The sequence below is a fragment of the Mauremys mutica genome, chromosome 4 (genome assembly GCF_020497125.1).
Source record: "Mauremys mutica isolate MM-2020 ecotype Southern chromosome 4, ASM2049712v1, whole genome shotgun sequence".
Classification (NCBI taxonomy): domain Eukaryota; kingdom Metazoa; phylum Chordata; order Testudines; family Geoemydidae; genus Mauremys; species Mauremys mutica.
Window position 1 is genome coordinate 94,897,429 of NC_059075.1, and position 23,497 is coordinate 94,920,925.

Genomic DNA, 23,497 nt, shown 5'->3' on the forward strand with positions numbered 1-23,497 from the left:
CATAGAGAAGAAAAACAACAGAACAAAAAAAAAAAATTACCACCCATCAGCCTTAAACTATGTTACCTTGCAAGAACACTAAAACACATAATCTATGACAGATTGAGGTCTGGTGCTAGACTAATGAGTACTGAAGAAACTAAAGGGATTCAGGATAAATTGGCCAGCCAATGCTTTTTCATTAACTTTCCAATGTGGCCAGACAAGGTTATTGTCAGATGAGTCTGAGCATGGGTTGGGTCACAACATGTTTTGCTGTGGTTGATATTTTGTTCTCACAAAGAGAAGTTAGGTTTCAGAGCGATAGCTGTGTGTAATCGGTCGCGTCGGGGCTCAACCCTCCTACGGGCCGGAGGGGAGCCACACCGACTCACTCCACGTCTTCTGTGGAGCCGGCTGAACAATAATAATCAGTGTTTAGAGGCTCAGGCCCTCGGTTGCAGAGGCTGAGCAGCAGTCAGTATAACGAGCTCAGGCCCTTTGGATAAGGGCTGAGCAGCAGACAAAGTCTGAGAGCTCAGGCCCTTGGTTGCAGGGGCTGAGCAGCAAATAAACAGTACAGTGAGCTCAGGCCCTATGGAGCAGGGGCTGAGCAGCAAATAAACAGTAGGCGTTTAGGCCCAGGTCCTTGCACCTGGGTGAGGGGGAAAAACTACCACCCGTGAGTGGGGTGGCAGGGGGAACACAGGCCCGCCCACTCCACTGTGTCCCAGCCCGGGGCCCTAGCAGCGGCTATCATGGCCGCTGGTCAGTGGGGTCCTGACTGCAACACACTGACATCGGGACCTCTGCCTCTGTAGCCTGACAGGGGTCGGCTACCCCCGGGCTACTTCCATTTTTCCCCTCAGGGCTTACCTCGTCCGGGGCACCAGCTCCAGGCCAGTCAACCTGCATAGGCTCCTCCAGGCCAGGGCTTGGTGGCAGGTCTGGCAGCTCCTCGGGGAAGTCCGGCCAGGCGTGCTCAGGTGGCTCCTCCGGGTAACAACAGGGGCGGGGAAGCTCCGGCGGCTCCTCTTCGTAGCGGGCGCGGGGGAGTTCCAGCGGCCCCTCTGGGTACCTGTCACGGGGAAGCTCCGGGGGTTCCTCGTCGTACCGGGCGCAAGGAAGCTCCAGCCAGTCAGGGCAGCGGCCTCGGGCCCTGGAGGGTTCCCAGGCAGGAGTGCCCGCCGGCACGTCTGCTCTCGGCGGTGGCTGGGCCCTGACTGAGCTCTGGCGGCCGGCTTTTCTACTTCCTGTCCCGCCCCTTGACTTCCGGGGGGCGGGGACTGGTGGTGGTGGCTCCGCCCACTTGGGTGTCTGTAAGGGAGCTCCCTCCTCAGGGCAGGAGGGGAGCCACACCGACTCACTACACTGTGTTAGTCTGTATCAGCAAAAACAACTAGGAGAACTTGTGGCACCTTATAGACTAACAAATGTATTTGGGCATCAGATTTTGTGGTCTTAAACCCACTTCATTAGCTGCATGGAGTGGAAAATACAGTAGGAAGATATATATAGCAGTACATGAAAAGTCTCAGACTTAAATGTGGCAATTCTTAAAAACAAGCAAACAAACAAAAAATACACCTTAAAAAAAAAACTCCAATGAGAAACTGCAGAACTGGAATTAATTTGCAAACTGGACACCATCAAATTAGGCCTGAATAAAGACTGGGAGTGGATGGGTCCCTACAAGGGAAAAAAAAACAACCCTAGTTTCCCCATGCTAATTTGCCCCTACTGTTACTCACACCTTCTTGTTAACTGTTTGAAATGAGCCACCCTGATTACCACTACAAAAGTGATTTTTCATCCTGTTGATAATAGCCCACTTTAATTGATTTGTCTTGAACCCACACTTGTAAGGCAACTCCCATCATTTCATGTACTGCTATATATAGCTTCCTACTGTATTTTCCACTCCAGGCATCTGATGAAGTGGGTTTTAGCCCACGAAAGCTTATGCCCAAATAAATGTGTTAGTCTATAAGGGAAATTAATGAATATCAATAATTGGCCCACATGCTTTCACTAACCCTGAGGGTCCAGGATCTATTTTATTTGGACAAAACCCACCCAGTATATCCTAAACTTCCGTCAGCAGAACTCCTCCAAAGAGGGGTGGCATGTTGTCTTTCTGTTCCAATGTTAGTCAACGGACATAACCTCAACTGTGAAATAAATCTTTACGGTAGGAGAGGAGAATAGAAACCCTGCATCAACAATACTCTGTCACCAAGCTAAGGCCATCTGGATCATTTGACTAGCCCATCATTGATTCTACTAACTGCATTTAGCCAAAGGAACATAATCTTAGGCTTCCTACAACTACAGAATAGTTACTTTTTACATGCTATCTCTAGTTTTTTAGATTTAGAATGCATCTTCTTCCATTGCATTCTAGCCTTCTTCCCCACAAGGTCAACTCATAGGCAAAGTGTAAACCACAGTAATCTGCAGGAGAGATGGCCTAAACCAGTGGTTCTCACAATCCCTTTCACACAGCAAACCTCTGAGTGCAATCCCCTCCCCCCTTATAAATTAAAAACATTTTTTTAGGTTTAAACACTATTATAAATGCTGGCGGTAAAGCGTGATTTGGGGGTGGACGCTGACAGCTCGCAACTCCCCACATATTAACCTTGTGACCCCCTGACGGGTCACAACCCCCAGTTTGAGAACCCCTGGACCAAACCAACAATGCACTGATCCAGTAGCTGGACAGTATTTATCTCTCCAGCCTTGGAATTCAAATGGATCTGTTTGGTTCTGGATAACTATCAAAACAGGATCTAGGAAGGTCTTGAAGTAAGGCTGATGTAAGCGTTTGCCAGACCATGACAATGTTATCACTACACTCCTACCCTGTCAGACCCTAAAGATCAGTGTATGCCCTACTAAAAGAAGTCAGAAGCCACCAGAGAATTCCCACAGTTGTCAAAGAGGCCATGACATCCCAAAACAAGTCAGTCAGCATTGTCAAAAGCAATAAAGGGTTGGTCTGTACATCACCAGAATCCCTAAATTAATCTAATCCTGAAGAACAAGTGTCACAATCCCATTAAGTCAGTTTGAATGGGATACATCCACATCGCTACACCAGCAAGGTGAATACCTTCCAACAGACTACGTGAATATGTAGGCAAGGCGGGGCAAGTACATTCCCAGGGTTTCTTTCAATTACAACAGGCTAATTGTGTATTCCCACAATCTGATATGATCAACTAACCTAATATACAACTACTAAAGGAAAGAAACCTTGTCTATTTTTTATATTAGTCCAGAACTGTAAATCGGTTTAAGCCAAATAAAAAAAAAAAGATGGTCAGCTAGAAGCTTACATGGCTAGATGAACTGTAGTCTGATGATCAAGAGGCATAACAGGCAATAAGCAAAGTCACTTCCTCAAACCATTTTCAATTCCTCCTAAATCCTTGCTCTTTCTCCCCACCTTGACTTACCTTTAAGAGCTTATTACATACTGACAATTTTTGTCATGGTTTGTACATGACATGACAGTCATGAATTTTCTAGATACAGCATTATCCTTTTTAGTTTGAGTAAAACACCTATCTGAATGAGGCTGTGAACACTAGGTTTACAATTCTGAAGCAGCACTGCTATTAACCCTGCTTGCTATATATCTACTCCTGGGGGAATTCCATACCAAAAATTTAAGAATTCTGCTCCAAAAAATTAAAAATTCTGCACACAATATTTTAAAATTCTGCATATTGTATTTGTCAAAATAACACAATATAATCACACTGGTTTCAATTATTTCGGCAATTTATTTAAAATATAATATAATGGATGGAAAATGGGAGTGAAGAACATTAAAGGAAATCCCCAAACCTCGTTTGTCTAATAATAATGTAGCTAGGTTTGATGCTTTATTTCTAGTTATTAGTCAACAAATATATGCAGCCATATGCTCAGTTTTACATCATAGGCAACTGAAGAGCAAGTGAGGGCTGGTGAATCAAACTCACCAGGAGCAGCCAACCGTGGCCACTGGGAGTTGCGGGAGGCTGTGCCTGTGGACAGTCAACATCAGCAAAATGTCTCGCGGCCCACAATCAGATTACCCTGATGGTATAGTTCATTGGTGGGCAACCTGCGGCCCATCTGTCAGGGTGAGACACTGCTTGATTCAAATCCTGTTTAGTTTATAGAGCTTAAATAAAATAAATTCAGTCTCTTAGGTAATCAACTTTGATCTCTACACTTGCTCAGGGGTGAAAGTAACTTACAGGATTTACCGGTACTGCCGGATTCCCGAGGGGGCGTGGCCTCAACTGGAAGAGGTGTGGCCTCAACCGGAAGAGGTGTGGCCTCTCAAGATTTAAAGGCCCTGGGGCGGGGAGCCCAGAGCCCTTTAAATCCCCGACACGGAAGCCGGTGCGGTCCGGCACGTACCGTTTCGGCTTACTTTCACTTCTGCACTTGCTACTTATAATCACTTAAAATCTATACATCTTTCTGTAGTTAATAAATCTGTTTTAAAATTTACCTAAAATTTACCTAAAATGTACCATCTTGTACTGGTTTCTGACCAGTACAAGATGGTACAGTTCTGGGGTGCAAGACTGGGGAGCTGGAGAGAACTGACTGGAGCCTCACTACTGTTGGTTCATGAGTGGCTGGGAGAAGCATTCATATTATTCAGTTGGGTGTGTCTCTGCCTGTGGATGTCTGTATAAGTGCAGTATCTGCCACAGGTTTATAACTTGGCAATAGGGTCAGTGTGAGAGGCAGCCCAGGTCAGTTTTCATACCTTCTTTTCTTGCCAATCCATATTTTCCACCATAATGTATTAACATTATATAAGGAATTATGGATACTCACCAATTTTACACTTTAAAGTCTATGACCAAACAAAGGGAGAGATACACGTTCTCCCCTAGACAGGAGGGAGACCGCTATCTACCTGTCTCCTCTGTAAATTAAGCACGATAGAATCCAAACAATGAAAGCCCCATTTACTTATGAAGTAGCAGTGGGAAGGGAAGTCCTCAGAAAGAGAACAGAAGCATGAGGTCATCCAAAGATATAAGGAGAGAGTCAAAAACATCATGGCATCTATCACTGCACGGACACATGGAGCCAGAGCTCTTGCAAGCTGAGAGATAGGTCCTTCAACCAACAGTGTTGAAGTCTCTGAGGACTGCACATAGGTGAGAAACCCACAGACAAAGATCTTTCACCAACAAAGTCAATGGAAACCAGCACGTGACAGAGAAACTCAGCCATGGCAGGAAAGAAAGAGATTGGTAAGACATCTACCTTGAATCAAGTGTCGCTTGTTGAGTTAAGCCTAAGGGCTTGTCGATACATAAAACGCTACAGCGGCACATTTGCACCACTGTAGAGCTTCAGTATAGACACTACCTAGGCCAACCTGAGGGATTCACCATCGTCATAGGTAATCCACCTCTCCAAGAGGCGGGAACTAGGTTGACAGAAAAATTCTTCCATCAATTACACTGGGATTTAGGTTACCTTAACTATGCCACTCAAGGATGTGAATTTTTCATGCCCTGACCAACATAGTAAACTAATCTCATTTTCTAGCTTAGACCAGGCCTTAGCCACTAGAAAGCATATTTTACTTTTATTTGCTTATAACTATTTTCTTTATCCCTTGTACTTAAAGTAAATTAAAACCTCTTTTTATTAATACACTTGTTTTACTTTCACTCTAAGCCAACCAACCCAGTGATGTGTTGGAACTGAAGTGATTAACTCCAGTTAAAGCAACAAGCAGCTGTTCTTTTGTCTCTTTAAAAGGAGCAAAGAACCTTAGTCTTCCCTGAGCATCCCAGGAGAGGGATGGACACTGCAGGGCAAATGATTTGGGGGAAATTCAGGACTGGGGGTGTCTTGGGGTCACCCTACAAATAGTAACCAAGGCTGGTGGAGACCAGGGCAAGGCTAATGTGTCACAGGCAAGCTGCTGGGGTCACAGTGCTGAATCAGGACTGCAAAGCACACAGACATTCAGGAAACTGCAGCACACTTGTCTGCTGGCTGTCTAGGCTGTGAGTCACAGCAGCAGAGCATCTAAGGTACCCAGGCTTACAGGGCAGGTGGGGACAACCTCTCACTAGTCTGGAATGCACTCAAGAACATGAAGCCAGCCATTGGGTGAGCAAGGATAAAAATTCTGGCTTTGCTGAGGATAAAGTGTAGCTCAGAACATCATACTAATTGTATTGCAACCCAAAATATTGTGGTCTACCCCAGCAGTCTCAGTTACACTCATACAAACAGGCTTAAAAAGATGAAACCTGGCAGTTTCTCCCCAAGAGAGTCATGGGAAGTATGAGCAATAGCCAATCACTGCTCTTTCAGAAGCTGTCCGAGGAATTAACAGAACCAAAATACAGTAACCTCTTCGACCCATGTCATACATAGCAACACACACTCACTATTGTCCGATATAGATATATATTGATTATATGACTGATTTCGTGTCCCTAATTAGCACTCTGAAATCTGGTAGGTTCTTGTCCCAAGATCAGGCCTAGCATTATCAGAATTACTGTTGTGAGTGTTGTCATTGGTGTGCACATTGGGGCTCCCATCTAGGGAAAACCTTCTGTAACTAATAGTTTTATTAACACAGTTAGCAAAGTTACAAACATTCCAACCCAGTAAGGTAGGTAAAGATAGCACAGAATGATCTGAGCATCTATATACTTACAGAGCAACCAGAAGTTTTAGATATCTTCATCTTCCCCCTCACCACCATCATTAGTCATCATTCTGGCATCTCCCAGGGTACACTGGCCAGGATACAGGTTTTATGGTGTGTTATACTGTTGCCACTATGCCTAATGCATATTCAGTAGGGATTTCAGCCCCTTTACCTTATTTGTAGTTCCTCACCTGTCTCCCATCAGTTATTAATCCTTTTACCTCAAGCTTAACAACATGGATACCCATTAGTTACTATGGCATTCTTGTATTCAGACATCTGCTAATGTTCCAAGATGGTATGAAGTAACATCTTGTAGTTACCTGTCAGCAGTTAAGTCATTATAGAATTCTATCTTGTAATATCTTAAAATCTAGGGTTACTCTTGGGGCTTGGCTATACTTGCAAGTTAGAGCAAGTTACAGCCGCAGGTGCCCTAACTCCTGTTGCAATCCGAAACAAAGTTATGGCTTTGAATGGCCAATTGTCGGTCCACGGCCATCTTGTCCTGTTAAAAGGACAGGACTGCCTCCATCTTGGACCAGGTTCTTGTTGTATAGGAGAGGGCAGAGACTCAATCCTGCCCAGCAACACTGGCTGTGTATGTTCTCCTGTTTTCTTTTTTTTTCCTCTCTCCTGCTGGGCCATCTAAAGGTCAGGCTAGTTCTGTGTGTGAAGGCCTGGTTCTGCCCGGCAACCTGTTTTTTGGGCCGGTCGTCTGGAGGTCAGGTTAATCCTGCCCAGCGACTCACTTTCCCGCTCTTTTTGGACCCAGTCATCTAAGGGTCAAGCTTGTTTACTTGTCAACTCCAGTGTGCCGTGTGCAAATCCTGCCGACGTGGGGTGGCAACAGCTCGAAGCCTGGAGGGAGGAGGGACCAGGGAGCCAATCAGATACCGACACGAGGGAGTGAGACCTCTCAATAAAACTAGGTTTCCCCCCAAAATTTGTGTGGAGCATCCGCGTGTTAGCTGAAGGACCTGATCACCCTTTCGGCCAGGGTCTCCTCCCGGTAAAGCGCGCTCGTGTCGTATCGTTTGGATTCGTTTTCGTTTGGACCCGATCCCTGTCAGCTCATCATGCTTCTGGTGTCTGTTCTGCTGGTCAGCTGCGCCTGGAGTGCGGTATTTGCTTTTTGATGTCTGACAGTTAGCTTATCTAGCCTCTTGTTTTTCCCCTCCCTAACTCAGTACCAAGTATCTACTCAGGATGTCAGGATTGTATTAATGAGCTCAGAATTACACAATTGCTTAGCTAGCTTGTATAATTGTTCTAGTTGTTAGAAAATTGTTAATTGCAAACTGTTTTATGTGTGTGAATCACTGCTCTGTCATTGTCCGGAGTGAATGAATCTGGGAGCTGTCTCCACCTGGAGATTAGCAGACCAAGGGGTTCCCGTCCCCGCGGTCTGAGTGAGTGGAATCTGCCCAGCTGCAGCCGCACCACACTCTGGGTTACCCTTAGTGTGAAAGCAAGGGTGGCTGAGGCAGTGGCCCGTGGGTCTCTGTTCTGTGTTGCACCGGGTACCGCCCTGACGAACCCGATTCCTATCTTGTAAGATTGGTGTGTCTGCCTATTTGGTGTGGTGAGCAGTACAAAGTGTATTATTACTGTGTTTTGGGGTGTGTTTGTAATTTTGATACCATCCCAGCCAAAGTTGCCTGCTCCCCCGGCCCAAGTTGTAATTATCCCCCAAATAAACGCAGCCACTTGGCTTTTCACTGTTATTCTGGTCCTGCCTGTTTTTCCTCACTCAATACCAAGCTTAACGGACCGCAATCTATTTCGGACAACTCCAAACCCATCCACACTGGCAAGACACCTAGAGCGCTTGGACTCTGCAGCTGGAGTGCTCCTGGTAATCCACCTCCACAAGAAGCATAACACTTGCTACGCCTTGGCTGAAACGCCCGAGCGTCAGTGTGAATGAGGTGTTGCATTACTGTGCTGTGACCGGCCTCTGGAAATGTCCCATAATCCCGTTAAGTCAAGTAGTCACTCTTCTCATTGTTTTGAACTTGGCTATAGGAATGCGGATATCCCCTTTCAAAGCTCCATTTCCGACGCCGGCATGCTTATCTGCTCTGGGACAAAACAACCATTACTGTGGAATGCCGCTTGCTGTGAGCATGTGAGAGAGAGGTGATAGGGAGGGGGAGGGGGTCTGCTGCTGTTTGAACATATAAGACAGCATGCTGACACTCAGCACCCCAAAAACCCCTCTCCCCCCCAAATACACACAACACACTCCCTGTCACACTCCTCCCCACCTCACCCATTTGAAAAGCACATTGCAGCCACTTGAACGCTGGGATAGCTACCACAATGCACTGCTCTCTGTGGCATTGCAAGAGCTGCTAATGTGGCCACACCAGTGTACTTGAATCTGACAACGTGAACACACTGCAGCGCTTTCCCTTCTGCGCTCTCCGAGGGCTGCTTTAACTCGCAGCGCTCTACATCTGCAAGTATAGCCATGCCCTTGGTTAGCTTATGCTTTTGGGACCTTATGCCTTGATTAATTTAACTAAGCTATCTTCCAGGCCTTGAAGCTAGTAAGCTCATTGCATTATTGCCTTACTTTATACCTATGCCTCACCTAGCAAATATCTATACCTATAGGGTATATCAGGGAGGGCAAACTTTTTGGACTGAGTGCTGCATCGGGTTTTGTAAATTGTATGAAGGGCTGGTTACGGGAAGGGGTCGTGGCCCCCACCTCCTATCTGCCCCCCCTCCCAGAACTCCTGCCCCATCCAACCCCGCCCTGTTCCCTGACGGCTCCTCTGGGATCCATGCCCCATCCACACACCCTGCTCCCTGTCCCCAGACTGCCCCTGGGCCCCCGTTGCCTCATCCAACCCATCTTCTCATTCCTGATGGGACCCCTGCCCCATCCAACCACCCCTTCTCCCTGTTCCCTGACTGCCCCCAGAACCCTTGCCCCTGACTGCCCCCTGCCACCCCATCCAACCCCCTCTCCTTCCTGACTGCCCCTGGGACCCCTGCCCCCATTCAACCCCCTGGTTCCCCCCCGACCACCATCCACACCCCCACCCCCCGACCACCACTCCGACCCCCCTTGCTCCGTGCCCCCTTTCCACACTGCCCGGAGCACCAGTGGCTGGCGGTGCAAGGCCACACTGCCATGCAGCACAGAGCACCAGATCAGGCCAGGCTCTGCAGCTGCGCTGCCCCAGGAGCTCGCTACCCAGAGCAGTGTGCCAACAGTGGAGTGAGCAAGCTGAGGCTGCGGAACAGTTGGGGGTGGGGGGTGGAAGCCTCCCAGGCCAGGAGCTCGGGGGCCGGGCAGGCCGGTCCCGCAGGCCGGATGTGGCCCGCGGGTCATAGTTTGCCCACCCCCGGGCTACACAGTCAACAATATCAGACTGCTGAACAATCTAATAAACCCAACATAATCATCTGACCATTGTTCAATCCAAAGATGAGATAATAAGACAGAAGACTCTATGCAATCTCCATATCAACATGAAATAGTCTGATTATGCTAAATACTTAGACTGGATATTGGCATTTAAAACTAAAAGTACCATACTTTCAACTTTTAGTCTGTCATTGGTGTGCTGGCATTTTCCCCTGGTAATTTTTGGGATGGCTTCCTCAAGAAATGTCAGAACAGTGGACACATGAAGAAAGCAATTGATGACTGGTGTCCTTCACATGTTAAAACATACTACGGATATGCTTGTTGTAAACCTAACAAAAAATAAGCGAGTTATGGATTTAACAAGGACCACATAGCCAGGGATTAAGAGAGCAATTCTAATCTAAAAAGTGACTGAAGATGGTACCGTTTTACTCAACAGATCTGATCCCTGTGTTCAGAGTCAAACATGCTTACCTTGGCAATTAATGTAAGCTTTTTATTTTATTTTATTACACTTTAGTTAACAGTAAAATTTGATTTCTACATGTGAATAGATGGATTAGATGCAAGTGAATCCCTACGTAAGCCTACAGAATTTATTACTGTTGCTGCATGAGAACAAAAACAGTCTGATTCTTAGATTTTAAAAAAAATCTATTAGCCTATGATCTTTCTACTTGTAAACTGAGGATACTTGAGATAGAGTAAGTAGACAAGAATAGAACCTCATAAGGCCACTTTTAGAGTGTTATATTTCACAGTCAAATCATACTTGAATTCATTGTGCAGTCTCCGGAATCATACAATTCTCAGACTTCCACCATACATCACTCAAGCAGGAAGAGACAAACTGCAGGCCAAACAACCAAGTCCCAGATGAGCAAGGCAGAGACCTATCACAAGTAAAATTAATGAAGATCTGGACCAGGAACATGATACCTCAGTATCCCCAGTGGCATAAGGTGCGTGGGGACAGATTGGCCTACAAAGGCCACCACTTTATCATGAAGGGGAACTGGTGATAGGTTTAGCACTTACATCCACCTCCTAAGTCAGCAGCTGACACTCAACAGCTCCTACCTCCTCTTAGTGCTGCAGGGACAAGAACAGCAGTCCCAGGAAGGAGATGGAGTCTATTTGAGCAGCAGTTGCTATAGAGGAGAACTAACTCCTTTCAAGTGCAGGTCTTCATCCACCAATAAAAGGAAATTGAGTGGGGGAAGTGTTGGTGATGAACTGGTGGTGAAGAATTGCAAAAAAAAAAAAAAAAAAAAAAAAAAAAAAAAAACCAGTAAGAGGAACAGAATGGGGAAGGGGAAGGAGGAGAGGGTAAGATTTTAGAATCCCCCTTATTCAAAATTGTGGAGGCGAATCCTCCCTCCAGAAAGATAGATTCCTGATTACAGCCAGAGGAAACAAAATCAATTATGTTGATGTTGACCATGCAATCAGCCCAATTAAGCAGCAAGCCATGTTTAGCAGGGTGCGATTAGGTACAGTAGTTTTTCCAAGCAAGCTACAGAACATGTCTTTCCCCCCGAAATCCTGTTAGGAATGCAGACAGTTCAAGAAGTTCTGCCATTACACTCAGATAACTTCATTATTCATTCTAAACAGCCACTATTAGTCTATTAATTTGTATTTGAAATCCATGTGAGGGGGTATACAAACCCCACACCAGGGTGGGGTAAGAATCTGCTTTGGGCTACAGATGGCCCACCCCACCACATCTGCACATCATGTAAGGGCTGGAGGAGTTAAAAGGAGGGACCTCCACACAGATGGGGGAAACCCTGGCAGAAAATAGGCTGTTGAGCTCACCAGAGAGAGATCTGTCAGCCAACATAGCCTCTACCCCTGAAGAAAGGAGAACACAGATCCTCTGGGCTAAGAGGGAGAAAGACAGTTCTTCTTCGAGTGATTGCTCCTATGCATTCCAGTTAGGTGTGCGCGCCGCGTGAGCACGGCTCTTCGGAACATTTTTACCCTAGCAACTCTGGCGGGCCGGCTGGGCGCCCCCTGGAGTGGCGCCACTATAGCGCTGGATATATACCCCAGCCGGCCCGTCCGCTCCTCAGTTCCTTCTTACCGCCCGTGACGGCCAGTTGGAACAGTGGAGTGCTCCCTTTCCTCCACAGCCCTAGCGTTTCTCTACTCTTGAGTGTACATAGTTGTTTAGTTTACTTAGTTGTTAGTTTAGTTGAATAAGTTTAGTTAGCTATAGTATAGAATAAGGGAATAAGGGGGGTTTACCCCTCTTCTTCTGCAACCGGTGCGGGCTCATGCCCAAGGCACCGGGGTTTAAGCCCTGTGCAACTTGCCAGCGGCACATGCCTGTCGGGGACCTGCACGACTCCTGCCTGCGCTGCCTCGGGGAGACCCACCGTCCAGATAAGTGTCCTATCTGCACGGCCTTTAAGCCTAGAACAAGAAAGGAGCGGGACAGTCGTTTAAAGCAGCTCCTTATGGAGGCAATGCTCCAGCCTCCCGCACCGACCCCGGCGGCACCGAAGTCATCATCGGCGCGCAGCGCACCGGCGGCCCCGAGCCGCTCCGGTACCGAGGCTCCTCGACCTCCGCAACCGGCACCGGCGACCCGGCACCGTTCCCTCTCCCCAACGAGGAAACGTAAGCCGGCGAAGACAGCCTCGAAGCCGCATCCTCCGGGACCAATAGCCCAGCCACCACCGACGCCTCTGGTACCGGCTGTGGCAGTGCACATACCGTGCACGGTACCGTTGACTCCGGCGCCGCAAGGGACGTTGAGTCCGGTACCACCCTGCTCCCCGGTGCCAACCGCGGTCGAGCTACAGCTCCCGTCCACGCCCGAGACGTTCTCGACGGCGAGAGAGCTCATCGAGCTCACAGAGGCACCGAGCCTCCGGCCCCCGGCACCGCCGGTGCGGGCTGTTAAGTCAGCGGGTAAGCCGGCAATGATGCGGCCTCCTTCCCCTGACGGACGGGATAGACGGCGCTCCAGGTCTCGGTCTCGATCCCGGTCCCGAAGACGGTCACCGTCACGCCGCTCCAGGTCTCGGCACCGCTCACCATCGCGGTACCGTTCACCTTCTCGGCGCCGGTCGCAGTCCCGGTACCGCTCAACATCGCGGTACCGGTTGCACTCCCGGAGACGCTCCCGGTCGCCAGCCCGTTGGCACCGCAGAAGGTCCGATTCCCGGCACCGTTCCCGGCACCGTGACTCCCGAAGCCACTCCCGGCACCGCCGGTCGAGATCCCGGTCGAGCTCCCGGCACCGGTCGAGCTCCCGGCACCGCGGCAGTCGATGGTCCCGCTCTCCATCTCGGCACCGCGACGACCGGCACCGATCCTCGGCACCGTCCGGGGACAGATTGCCAGCATCGACGGCGCAGTCCGTGAGCGCCTCCGCTCCTCCGTGGCCGTCTCGTCACTCCTCGGTCGCTTCGCGGGCAGACAGCAATGGCCATCTTCAGGCTGCCCCGCAAGGACAAGTCCACGGTGCGCAGCAGTGGGGCTTTTGGGTCCCCTGGGCCCAGTACGAAGCTCAAGGGCTCCCTTTCCCCCCGCGGACCCCAGCCTCCGAACGCAGGGGGCCAGAGGCCACAGTGAGCAGGCCGCCCCCATCACCACCAGGTGAGGCCCAGTCGCCTCCTGGTCCTGCGGAGCATCCGCGGTCCGAGACAGCTGCCCACCCCATAGAGGAACCACCTTCGGAGGCCGTGGTCCAAGGTCGGTCCTCGTCATCCTCGCCAGACGAGGCGGTGGCGGGGGCGTCTACGGCGGACCCTCCACCTATTGACTTGCGGGCCCACAAAGACCTTCTTCGCCGGGTGGCAAAGGCTATTGACCTCCCCGTGGCGGAGGTCGCTGAGGATGATGACCCGGTGACTAATGTAATTGGGGCTGAGGCCCCAGTGCGGGTGGCCTTACCATTCATCCGCACTATTCAAAAGAACGCCACTACCATCTGGCAGTCACCGGCGTCCATCCCTCCCACCGCTCGCGGTGTAGAAAGGAAGTACTCCGTTCCCCCCATGGGGTATGAGTATTTGTATACCCATCCTGCACCAGACTCACTCGTGGTCCAGTCGGTCAACGACAGGGAGAGACATGGCCAGCCAGCTCCAGCACCGAAATCCAAGGAAGCTAGGCGCATGGATCTGTTGGGCCGAAAGGTCTACTCAGTGGGGGGTCTCCAGCTCCGGATCGCCAACCAGATGGCCCTCCTCGCCCGATACCATCATGGTGTCCCTGGCGAAATTCTCGGAGCTGCTCCCGACAGCCTCACGCCAGGAATTCTCAGCCCTCCTGGAAGAGGGCAAGAAATCCTCCAGGTCCTCCATCCAGGCCACTCTGGACTCGGCGGACTCGGGAGCCAGAACCCTGGCCTCAGGAGTGACCATTCCTTCTGGCGTGGTCCCAAATAACAACGGACAACTGGGTGCTTCGTACAATCCAGTCTGGTTACCGCCTTCAATTTGTTTCGCCCCCTCCTTCCCACCCACCTTCCCCGTCCCTCTTCAGGGACCCCTCTCACGAGCAATTCCTCCTACAAGAGGTCAAGACTCTCTTGAGCTTGGGTGCCATAGAGGAGGTGCCTCACGACATGGGGGGCAGGGGATTCTATTCCCAATATTTTCTCATCCCCAAGGCGAAAGGAGGTCTATGTCCTATACTGGACCTCCGGGAGCTCAACAGGTACCTGCTCAAGCTCAAGTTTCGCATGGTCACCCTGGGGACCATCATTCCCTCCCTGGATCCGGGAGACTGGTTTGCCGCCCTCGATATGAAGGACGCGTACTTCCATATCGCGATTTACCCTCCCCATCGACGCTACCTGCGGTTCGTAGTCAACAACGCGCACTACCAGTTTGCAGTGCTGCCATTCGGCCTGTCCACCGCGCCGAGGGTCTTTACCAAGTGCATGGCAGTGGTTGCCGCAGCCCTCCGCCGTCGTCGCATACACGTCTACCCGTATCTCGACGACTGGCTGGTTCGCGGGACATCCCGACAGCTGGTAAAGGACCAGATGACAGAGATACTATCCCTATTTCGGTTCCTCGGCCTTCTCATCAATGCCGAGAAGTCCACCCTAGCTCCATCGCAGCGGGTGGAGTTCATCGGAGCGGTCCTCGACTCCAGTTTGGCCAGGGCCTGCCTCCCTCGATCTCGGCACCAGACGATGGTCTCCATCATCCGGGACCTTCGCACCTTTCCCACAACAACGGTTCGGTCCTACCTGCGCCTCCTGGGCCACATGGCGTCCTGTACGTTCGTCACCGCGTACGCGAGGCTCCGCCTTCGCCCTTTTCAATCTTGGCTGGTGTCGGTATACCGCCCGCACCGCGACTCGATAGACATGGTAGTCACCGTCACAAAACCGACACTCGCTTCGCTCAGCTGGTGGCTGAACCCAGAGGTCGTGTGTGCAGGAGTCCCGTTCCGCCCTCCTCGCCCATCCGTCACCCTGACCACAGATGCCTCGGCGTTGGGATGGGGGGCTCACCTGGGCGACCTTCACACCCAGGGTCTCTGGTCGCCCCAAGAGCTCGCTCTCCACATCAAGGTCCGGGAGCTGCGAGCGATCCGTTTGGCGTGTCACACCTTCCGCGCCCGTCTGCAAGGCCGCTGCGTGGCAGTGTTCATGGACAACACGACGGCAATGTTCTACGTGAACAAGCAGGGCGGAGCCCGCTCCTCCCTCCTCTGCACGGAAGCGATGCTCCTGTGGGACTTCTGTGACCCACTCGATTCACCTGGAAGCGTCATTTCTTCCAGGAGTGCAGAACACCCTGGCCGACCATCTCAGCAGGTCGTTCCTCTCCCACGAGTGGTCCCTTCGTCCAGATGTGGTACACACGATTTTCCAACGGTGGGGATTTCCCCAGATAGACCTGTTCGCCTCCAAGGAGAACAGGAAGTGCCACCAGTTCTGCTCCTACCAGGGTCGCTCTCCGGGCTCCCTGTCGGACGCATTCCTTTACTCATAGACGGATCACCTCCTCTACGCCTTCCCTCCGTTCCCACTCATACACCGTGTGCTACTCAAGCTTCGGAGGGACAGGGCCCACCTAATACTCGTCGCTCCGGCCTGGCCGAGGCAGCATTGGTACACCCTGCTGCTCGAGCTCTCCGTTCGGGATCCCATTCCCCTTCCATTATGGCCGGACCTCATCACGCAGGACTTCGGCAGACTCCGCCACCCGGACCTACAGTCCCTCCATCTTACAGCTTGGTACCTGCATGGCTGACCCACGCAGAGAGGGACTGTTCGGCGGCAGTACAGCAAGTCCTGCTTGAAAGCAGAAAACCTTCCACTCGCTCCACCTATCTTGCGAAATGGAAGCGCTTTGCGCTCTGGTGCAACCAGCGCGGCCTTAATCCCTTCCTAGTCCCTATCTCTACAATCCTGGACTACCTCTGGTACCTTAAGGAACAAGGACTCGCGGTCTCCTCCTTGAAGGTGCACCTGGCAGCCGTGTCCGCCTTTCGTCCATCCATAGAAGGTCAATCCATCTTCTCGAACCAGATGGTTTCCCGCTTCCTTAAGGGCCTGGACTGGTTGTACCCGCCGATACGACGTCCTATCCCGGCCTGGGATTTGAACCTGGTTCTGGCCAAGCTTATGGGAGCCCCCTTTGAGCCCTTGGCCACGTGCTCCCTGCTCTACCTCTCGTGGAAGACGGCTTTCCTCGTCGCTATAACGTCGGCAAGACGGGTGTCCAAGCTCCGTGCCCTCACGGTTGGTCCGCCGTATACTGTCTTCCACGGAGACAAAGTGCAGCTTCGACCACACCCGGCCTTCCTCCCTAAGGTGGTGTCGGCCTTCCACCTCAACCAGGAGACCTTCCTTCCGGTCTTCTTCCCGAAGCCGCACGCCTCCCCTCGGGAGCAACAGCTTCACACCCTGGACGTCCGCAGGGCTCTCGCTTTTTATATCGAGCGGACGAAGCCCTTCCAGCGTTCGACCCAGCTGTTCGTAGCGGTTGCTGATCGCATGAAAGGCGAGCCGGTCTCCTCTCAAAGGATTTCCTCCTGGGTGATGGCATGTATCCGGACATGCTACGAGCTTGCTCGCGTGCCAGCACGCCGCCTCACCGCTCACTCTACGAGAGCGCAAGCCTCGTTTGCCGCCTTCCTGGCCCATGTACCCATCCAGGACATCTGTAGAGCGGCCACCTGGTCTTCTGTCCACACCTTTGCTTCCCACTACGCGTTGGTGCAACAATCCAGAGACGATGCAGCCTTCGGCTCCGCAGTCTTACACTCTGCCACGTCTCACTCCGACCCCACCGCCTAGGTAAGGCTTGGGAATCACCTAACTGGAATGCATAGGAGCAATCACTCGAAGAAGAAAAGACGGTTACTCACCGTAGTAACTGTTGTTCTTCGAGATGTGTTGCTCCTATCCATTCCAGACCCGCCCTCCTTCCCCACTGTCGGAGTAGCCGGCAAGAAGGAACTGAGGAGCGGACGGGCCGGCTGGGGTATATATCCAGCGCTATAGCGGCGCCACTCCAGGGGGCGCCCAGCCGGCCTGCCGGAGTTGCTAGGGTAAAAATGTTCCGAAGAGCCGTGCACGCGCGGCGCGCACACCTAACTGGAATGGATAGGAGCAACACATCTCGAAGAACAACAGTTACTACGGTGAGTAACCGTCTTTTATACTGGAGACCCAGTGAACCCTGGAGCGTACTGTGATACTTCCAAGGCTCTCTGAAGTCAAAGAGACCAATATCCTTACTGAAGCTGCCTACAGGTTCTCATTTTTCTTTTATGCTTTTATTTAGCCTCATTTGCCGACTCTGGACTGGCTTGTTTGTTTCACCTGGGACCCTGAGAGGGGAAGAAACATTCAAAAAACCTTGAGCAGAGGGCAGCATGACAGCCCCTCTAGACTGACATATTCTACAGCATCCACAAGGGTAAGGATGCATGTGCACTCCCTATGTAACCCCTAAAGGGGAGCTATGCCAAGGTCAGATTCATGAAAATGCAGTTATTACATTTATGTATAAGCAAAGATTCATTAAAACCATCTCTGCAGTTTCCATTAAATTTACTTACTATTTTCATAGTTTTGAAGCTGGTAAGACCACACCACCCTTTTAAAGCATATATTCACCTTTTCAGTAAGAATGTGATGGTTCATTTAATTGTCCCACAAAAAGGTACAGCATAAAAATATTCAGGTTGCAAGTGAACAAGTTATATAAAATATATGAACTCCTTCTCTGACTCACCATCCTCCCAAAAATATTAGATTGCTTTCCCCTTTGACAGAGTCATGCAGAACCAGTGCAAGCACGTTGCTGGGGTCTCCAACCCAAAGACACACCTCTAACAATTAGATCCATTACTTAGAAAATGATGCCCCCTCCCAAAAAAGAACTAATATGCAAATATTACATTAATAAGAGTGGTATCACACCTGAATTGAACAGCTACAACTTTTACTGTGGCACTGGATTTTTTGGAACCTCACCTTCAGGTATTGTTTGCCTGAGATAATACTTCCTCAAAACTTGCTTCTGAAGTATTAGAGACGACACTAGAGCAAAAACTGACAACCTGTTCTCCTTAAACAGTATCTGCATGTCTTGGTGGCATAAACAGGACACTAACCACTAAAGTCTAACCAACCACTAGCAAGTAGGAAACATTCACTAGTAGGAATGGGCCCCCTAAAGCATCTTTCTGCATAATTTGGACTATATTAAAAATAAAATTTATAGCCTTCGTGATTATGAAGATACACTGCATTCACATTTGGAAGGCTAAGTGATACAGTACTGCTTTTCTTTGCTCACAGACAAGTCCTGTTCTGCTGCTGCTACTCAGGTAGCTTTTCCAAGCAGCTTCAGAATCAAACAAACAATACTAGTAAATGGCACAGCTGCTACCCAGAGCCAGGGAAAAGCTGTGAAACTGACAGTGTCAGTTTCACACTTCAGATGCTCAGAAAGGCTATTAAACTACAGCAGAATCAAGAACTAGAATTATTCACAGAGAAGCCTAAAAAAAAAAAAAAAAAGTCTGAAAAGCAGCAAATGAAAGAGCGCCCTCTGCTTACACCAGCCAAGAGACTGGATAGACATGCCCTCTCTACAGCTATGAAGCTCTGTAGTGGGAGAGCAACAGAGAGCTCCTTTGCCTTTTCAGGAGACAGAGGTAAATGGTGGTACCTCAAGTTTACAAGACATGCATCAGCCTCTGCTTACCAAAGATAACAGGTGTTACCATCTTAGGGCTTGAAAAATTTACGAACACGTCCAGAAAACCAAACCCATTACTGTCCCACAACATTCAAGTCTCCTTACCACTCCCCAATACTAAATGACTAGAACTGGGATAGGAAGGTTTTTCATCTTTAGAGAAAATTATTTTAAATTTAAACAGCTACAATGTGTGCCAATATCACAAAGTTATGCCTATACTTACCTTGAAGTATCACTTATGACAATTAAGTATTAGAATAATAAAAATCAACTGTTTGACATCTGTTCTTTTCAAAGTAATGCTAAAAACATATACATTTTCTCCCTAATGCCTCAATCTGGCTCTATAACCTAAAAAACAAAACCATAAAATTATCCATCACTGGAAAACCAGTTTCTCCTATGTGTACAAAAGCTTTTCAAGGGGAAAAAAGTGGTATATGTCAAAGCTCAGTTAAAGACCAAACAAACATAAGAAGGAATTGTAACAAGGTTTCTCACTCTTAAAGCTCATGACCAGATATTGCAATACACAGAGTAACACTGCACATTACTTTAGCCCCCTGCATTCATAGTTCAAACACAATATGGATGGCAGAGATTAATGAAACAAAGCACTGATTAAGATTACATTTTATGCCAGAATCTCTTATTTTAATAGTTACTATTAACATGCTTAAGAATGCATACATATATGAACCTTTCACCAAAGCATTTCATGCTGCTCAGGTTTCAGAAAGATTTTGTTTCACCAATTTCATGCTAGCTTACTATGACTATGAGTTCACCATTAACTTCTAACGTATTAGGGGATTCACACTAAGTGCAATTAAAAAACCTCTCCAAAAGGTACCTATTGCACAAAGGCAACTAGGCTTTAAAATGTTGTACATAATAGGTGCCAGCACTTTCGTCAAGCCTCAGGCCACATCTACATTATGGGCACCATAGCTATGCCATTGTATTCTGGAGTGTAGACACAGACTACAGCAACAGAAAGGGATTTTCTGTCACTGTAGAAACTCCACCTTCTTGAGTTGCAAAAGCTGTCAAACATTCTTCTGTCAACCTAGCTACATTTATGCTGAGGGCTAAATCGGCACAACTACGGCACTCAGGGGTGTGTAATTTTCACATCTGATTGCAATAGCTATGTTGACCTAAATTTTAATTTGTCCAAAGACAGCTGGACAAATTAATGAGTGAAACTTTATGGGAGGGCTGCTTGTGATGGAAGGAGGTAATGCTCAGCAGCCCTGAGGGTCACTTCTGATTTATGTCTTAAGATCCTAGAAGCTCATGTCCCCCAAAATATTCTACGGGGGAGGTTTGATCATCTTCCTCTGATGCATCAGAGATAGCCACGACTCAAGATGGGAAATTGAACAAGGATGGCCAGGGCTCTGAAGTAGCACCAAGCATTCTCTGTCTTGGGTGCTTGGCTGTCTGGGTCTTACTCACATGTTCATGGTCTAACTCATCACAATATGCAAGGTCAGGAAGGAATTTTTTTCCAGGTCAAACTGGCAGTGACTTTGGGGTTTTTTGCCTTCCTTTGTAGTGTGTGGGTTCTGCACCACTTGCCAGTATTATCTAGGTATATCTCATTTAATGATTTCCCTATCGTTGTGGGGCCTTGAGCACCAATGCACCTTGGTCCCTCCTATTCTCTGCCTGTGGCATGTAATAGTTTAGTCCTCTATGGGCTGTAATACCTTGATTTAGTTTCAATTGTTGGAATTGGCATGTGGGTGCTGGTGGCTATGATATCTAGGTGGTCAGCCTTAGTATCTAGCCTTAAACAGTATGACCAGACCTCAGGCAAGAAAGTCTCCCTTTGTTTCCACTCAGCAAGAGCTGTCAATACAACACTTCAGAGTTCCACCTCCATCAGCTCCTGGCCTATGGCAACCTAAAGCCCTGGGGCATCAGAGCGATTATAACCCCATCTATGCCTTTCCGCACTCATGTGGAAGCACTGGACAGAAAAATCTTCAGATGAAGAAGTGGTCAGTTTTAATCCCCATCCTCTCATAGACTCTTGGATTGCAGGAAGTGAGGTTGTGTCCCCTTCCTTGAATGCTACTCTCTGCTTCCCATCCAGTAGCTGCTACTTCTAGCAGCTTCCCTTCCCTCATAGCTGTTTTAATGCTGCTATGATAAGAGCAGCAAGTTACACTGGGGGAGGGGGGGGGAGAGACAGAATGCCTCTGAGAAGTGGTTGCCAGGCAGGGAGCAGAGAGCTGCTTTGTAGGGAAGGACAGTGCTTTACTCCATGCAAGGAGGCCCAACCAATAAGAAAACACTAGTAAGAGAAAAAGTAGGAAGTATATGATGATGAACTAACAGTAGAGTGCGTGTGTTGCTCTCTCTGCAATACCCCTCTTCATATACAAGACTACCAGGAGGAGGTATGGGGGAAAAAATCCCCCTTCCAAAAGCGACTGAAGTCCAAGAAATACACAAGCTGAGAGAAGTCATTTAACAGCAGGCAAGAGTTTCATTTAACAGCAGGCATGTAGTCCTACATATGCAAATACAGCAGCATTATAGTGTCACATTATAGGGAACAGAGCCATCAATCCACATAGCACAAAAAAGTTTATACCTAAAACACGACAGTTAACGTTTAGGACAAACACACCCATAGCATCATGAGGAATGCATCTACAAAGCTCATACAATTTGAGGAGGAATCTGTGTTGATCCCCCTGCTGTCAGACAGGAAACCCCAGTACTGCCCCTATACCAGAGATAGCCTCAGCCCCAGTTACTGCTTGGCAATGCTGCCCCCCCCTCCCGTGCTCCCCCAGCGCCAGAAGCGCCTCCCCCACCTGCCCAGAACACCCACCCGAGTAGTCCCCGCACCTCCCACCCCGGCACGCAGCCCCAACACCCCCTGACACCGCCCCCAACTGCCCTGCCCGGAGACAGCCCCCTCCCTCGGCAGCGGGAGGGTGGGGGGGGGCTCAGCGCTTCCGCCCCCCAGGACACCAGCGCTCCCACCCCCACAGGGGGCTCCCCGCCCGCCCAGGCCCGCTCACGGGCGGCGCCCCGTACCGTTGTGCTGCCGCTAGCGCCGCTGAGCCTGAACGTCCCCCGCGTCGGATGCTCCCAGCGGCAGCCGGCTACGTCCAGCCCCGCCCGTGGCTTCTCACCCTGCCGCCCCGGCTGCCTGCTTCCCAGAAACCCGACAGGACCTGGAACAACCGCTGTCATTGGCCGCTGCGCGGCACGTGCTATCCACCTTCCTATTGGCTCCCGCGCACGCCACTCTCCGAGCGAAAAGCGCCGCTGATTGGTAGATTCTCGGAGCCAGCGGTAGCGAGCTACCTGCCCGCGGGCTGAGGTCGGAGAGAAGCCAATAGAGGGGGGCCGGGTGGGGGCGTCGTTGGTTGGCCGGTAGCGGGCGCGTGAGCCGCCCTTGCGGGGCCGCTATAAGCGGATGGGCCGAAGTCCCCCGGCCCGTCGGTGCTTCGCTGGTGGGAGGGCGCCCGCCGCTGGGCCAGGCGGTACCGGTCCCCCAGCTCCCCCCCCAGTTCCGCATTGCGCCCCGTCCCGCCACAGAGCCACAACACGCCGCAAAACCTCATGGCCCAGCCACACGGTACTGACCAGTCCCGTCACTAGCCACGCTGCCGAGCCCACCTCACACCATGGCCCTGCCATCGCTACCACAGCCCCAAATGCCCCTCGCTACAACTCATACCCAGCCCGGCTCCCTGCCATTGCACACAATCCTCCCGCCTGCCCTGTGTCCTCAAACACCACCCCATCCACACCAGAGCCAGTCGCACCAGCCTACCCTGCCAGCTACCACAAGACCACTTCCTACCGCCACTTCTTGGCCCTGCCGTTCACCCCACAGTCCCAGCTAGAGTTGCCAGGTGTCCGGTTTTTGACCAGAACGCCCCATGGCAAAGGGACTCTTGCGGCTGTTAAAAGTCCAGTCAATGGCGCAGCGGGACAAAGCAGGCTCCCTGCCTGCATGCTCTGCATGGCTCCCAGAAACAGCAGCATGTCCCCTCTCTGACTCCTATGTGTCAGAGAGGGGACATGTGTGGAGGGGACAGCAAGGAGGCAGCAGAAGGGAGAGCTCCTGTATATTTGTGTGGGTCACAAACTGAAGCCAGGGGGCTCCACATGCTGTCCCTGCCCCAAGCACCGCCCCTGCAGCTCCTATTGGCCGGGAACCGCGGCCAATGGGAGCTGCGGGGGCAGCACCTGTGGACA

At 50.3% G+C, this 23,497-nt stretch overlaps 1 protein-coding gene across 5 annotated transcripts in view; it reads right to left on the minus strand.

Moving 5' to 3' along the window:
* FAR1 (fatty acyl-CoA reductase 1) overlaps positions 1-22,486 on the minus strand; it is an 88,623-nt gene extending 66,137 nt beyond the window's left edge. For 2 of the 5 annotated variants that reach the window (XM_045014739.1, XM_045014737.1), the window contains exon 1: positions 22,325-22,473. Coding sequence is in view for 1 of the 5 variants with exons in the window: in XM_045014741.1 (XP_044870676.1) it covers positions 22,325-22,483 (159 nt within the window). In the remaining 4 variants the exon portion in view is untranslated. Of the gene's footprint in view, positions 1-22,324 lie in introns of all 5 variants that reach the window. The other 3 variants (XM_045014738.1, XM_045014740.1, XM_045014741.1) reach the window with 3 other exon arrangements.
* Positions 22,487-23,497: the final 1,011 nt, after the last annotated feature.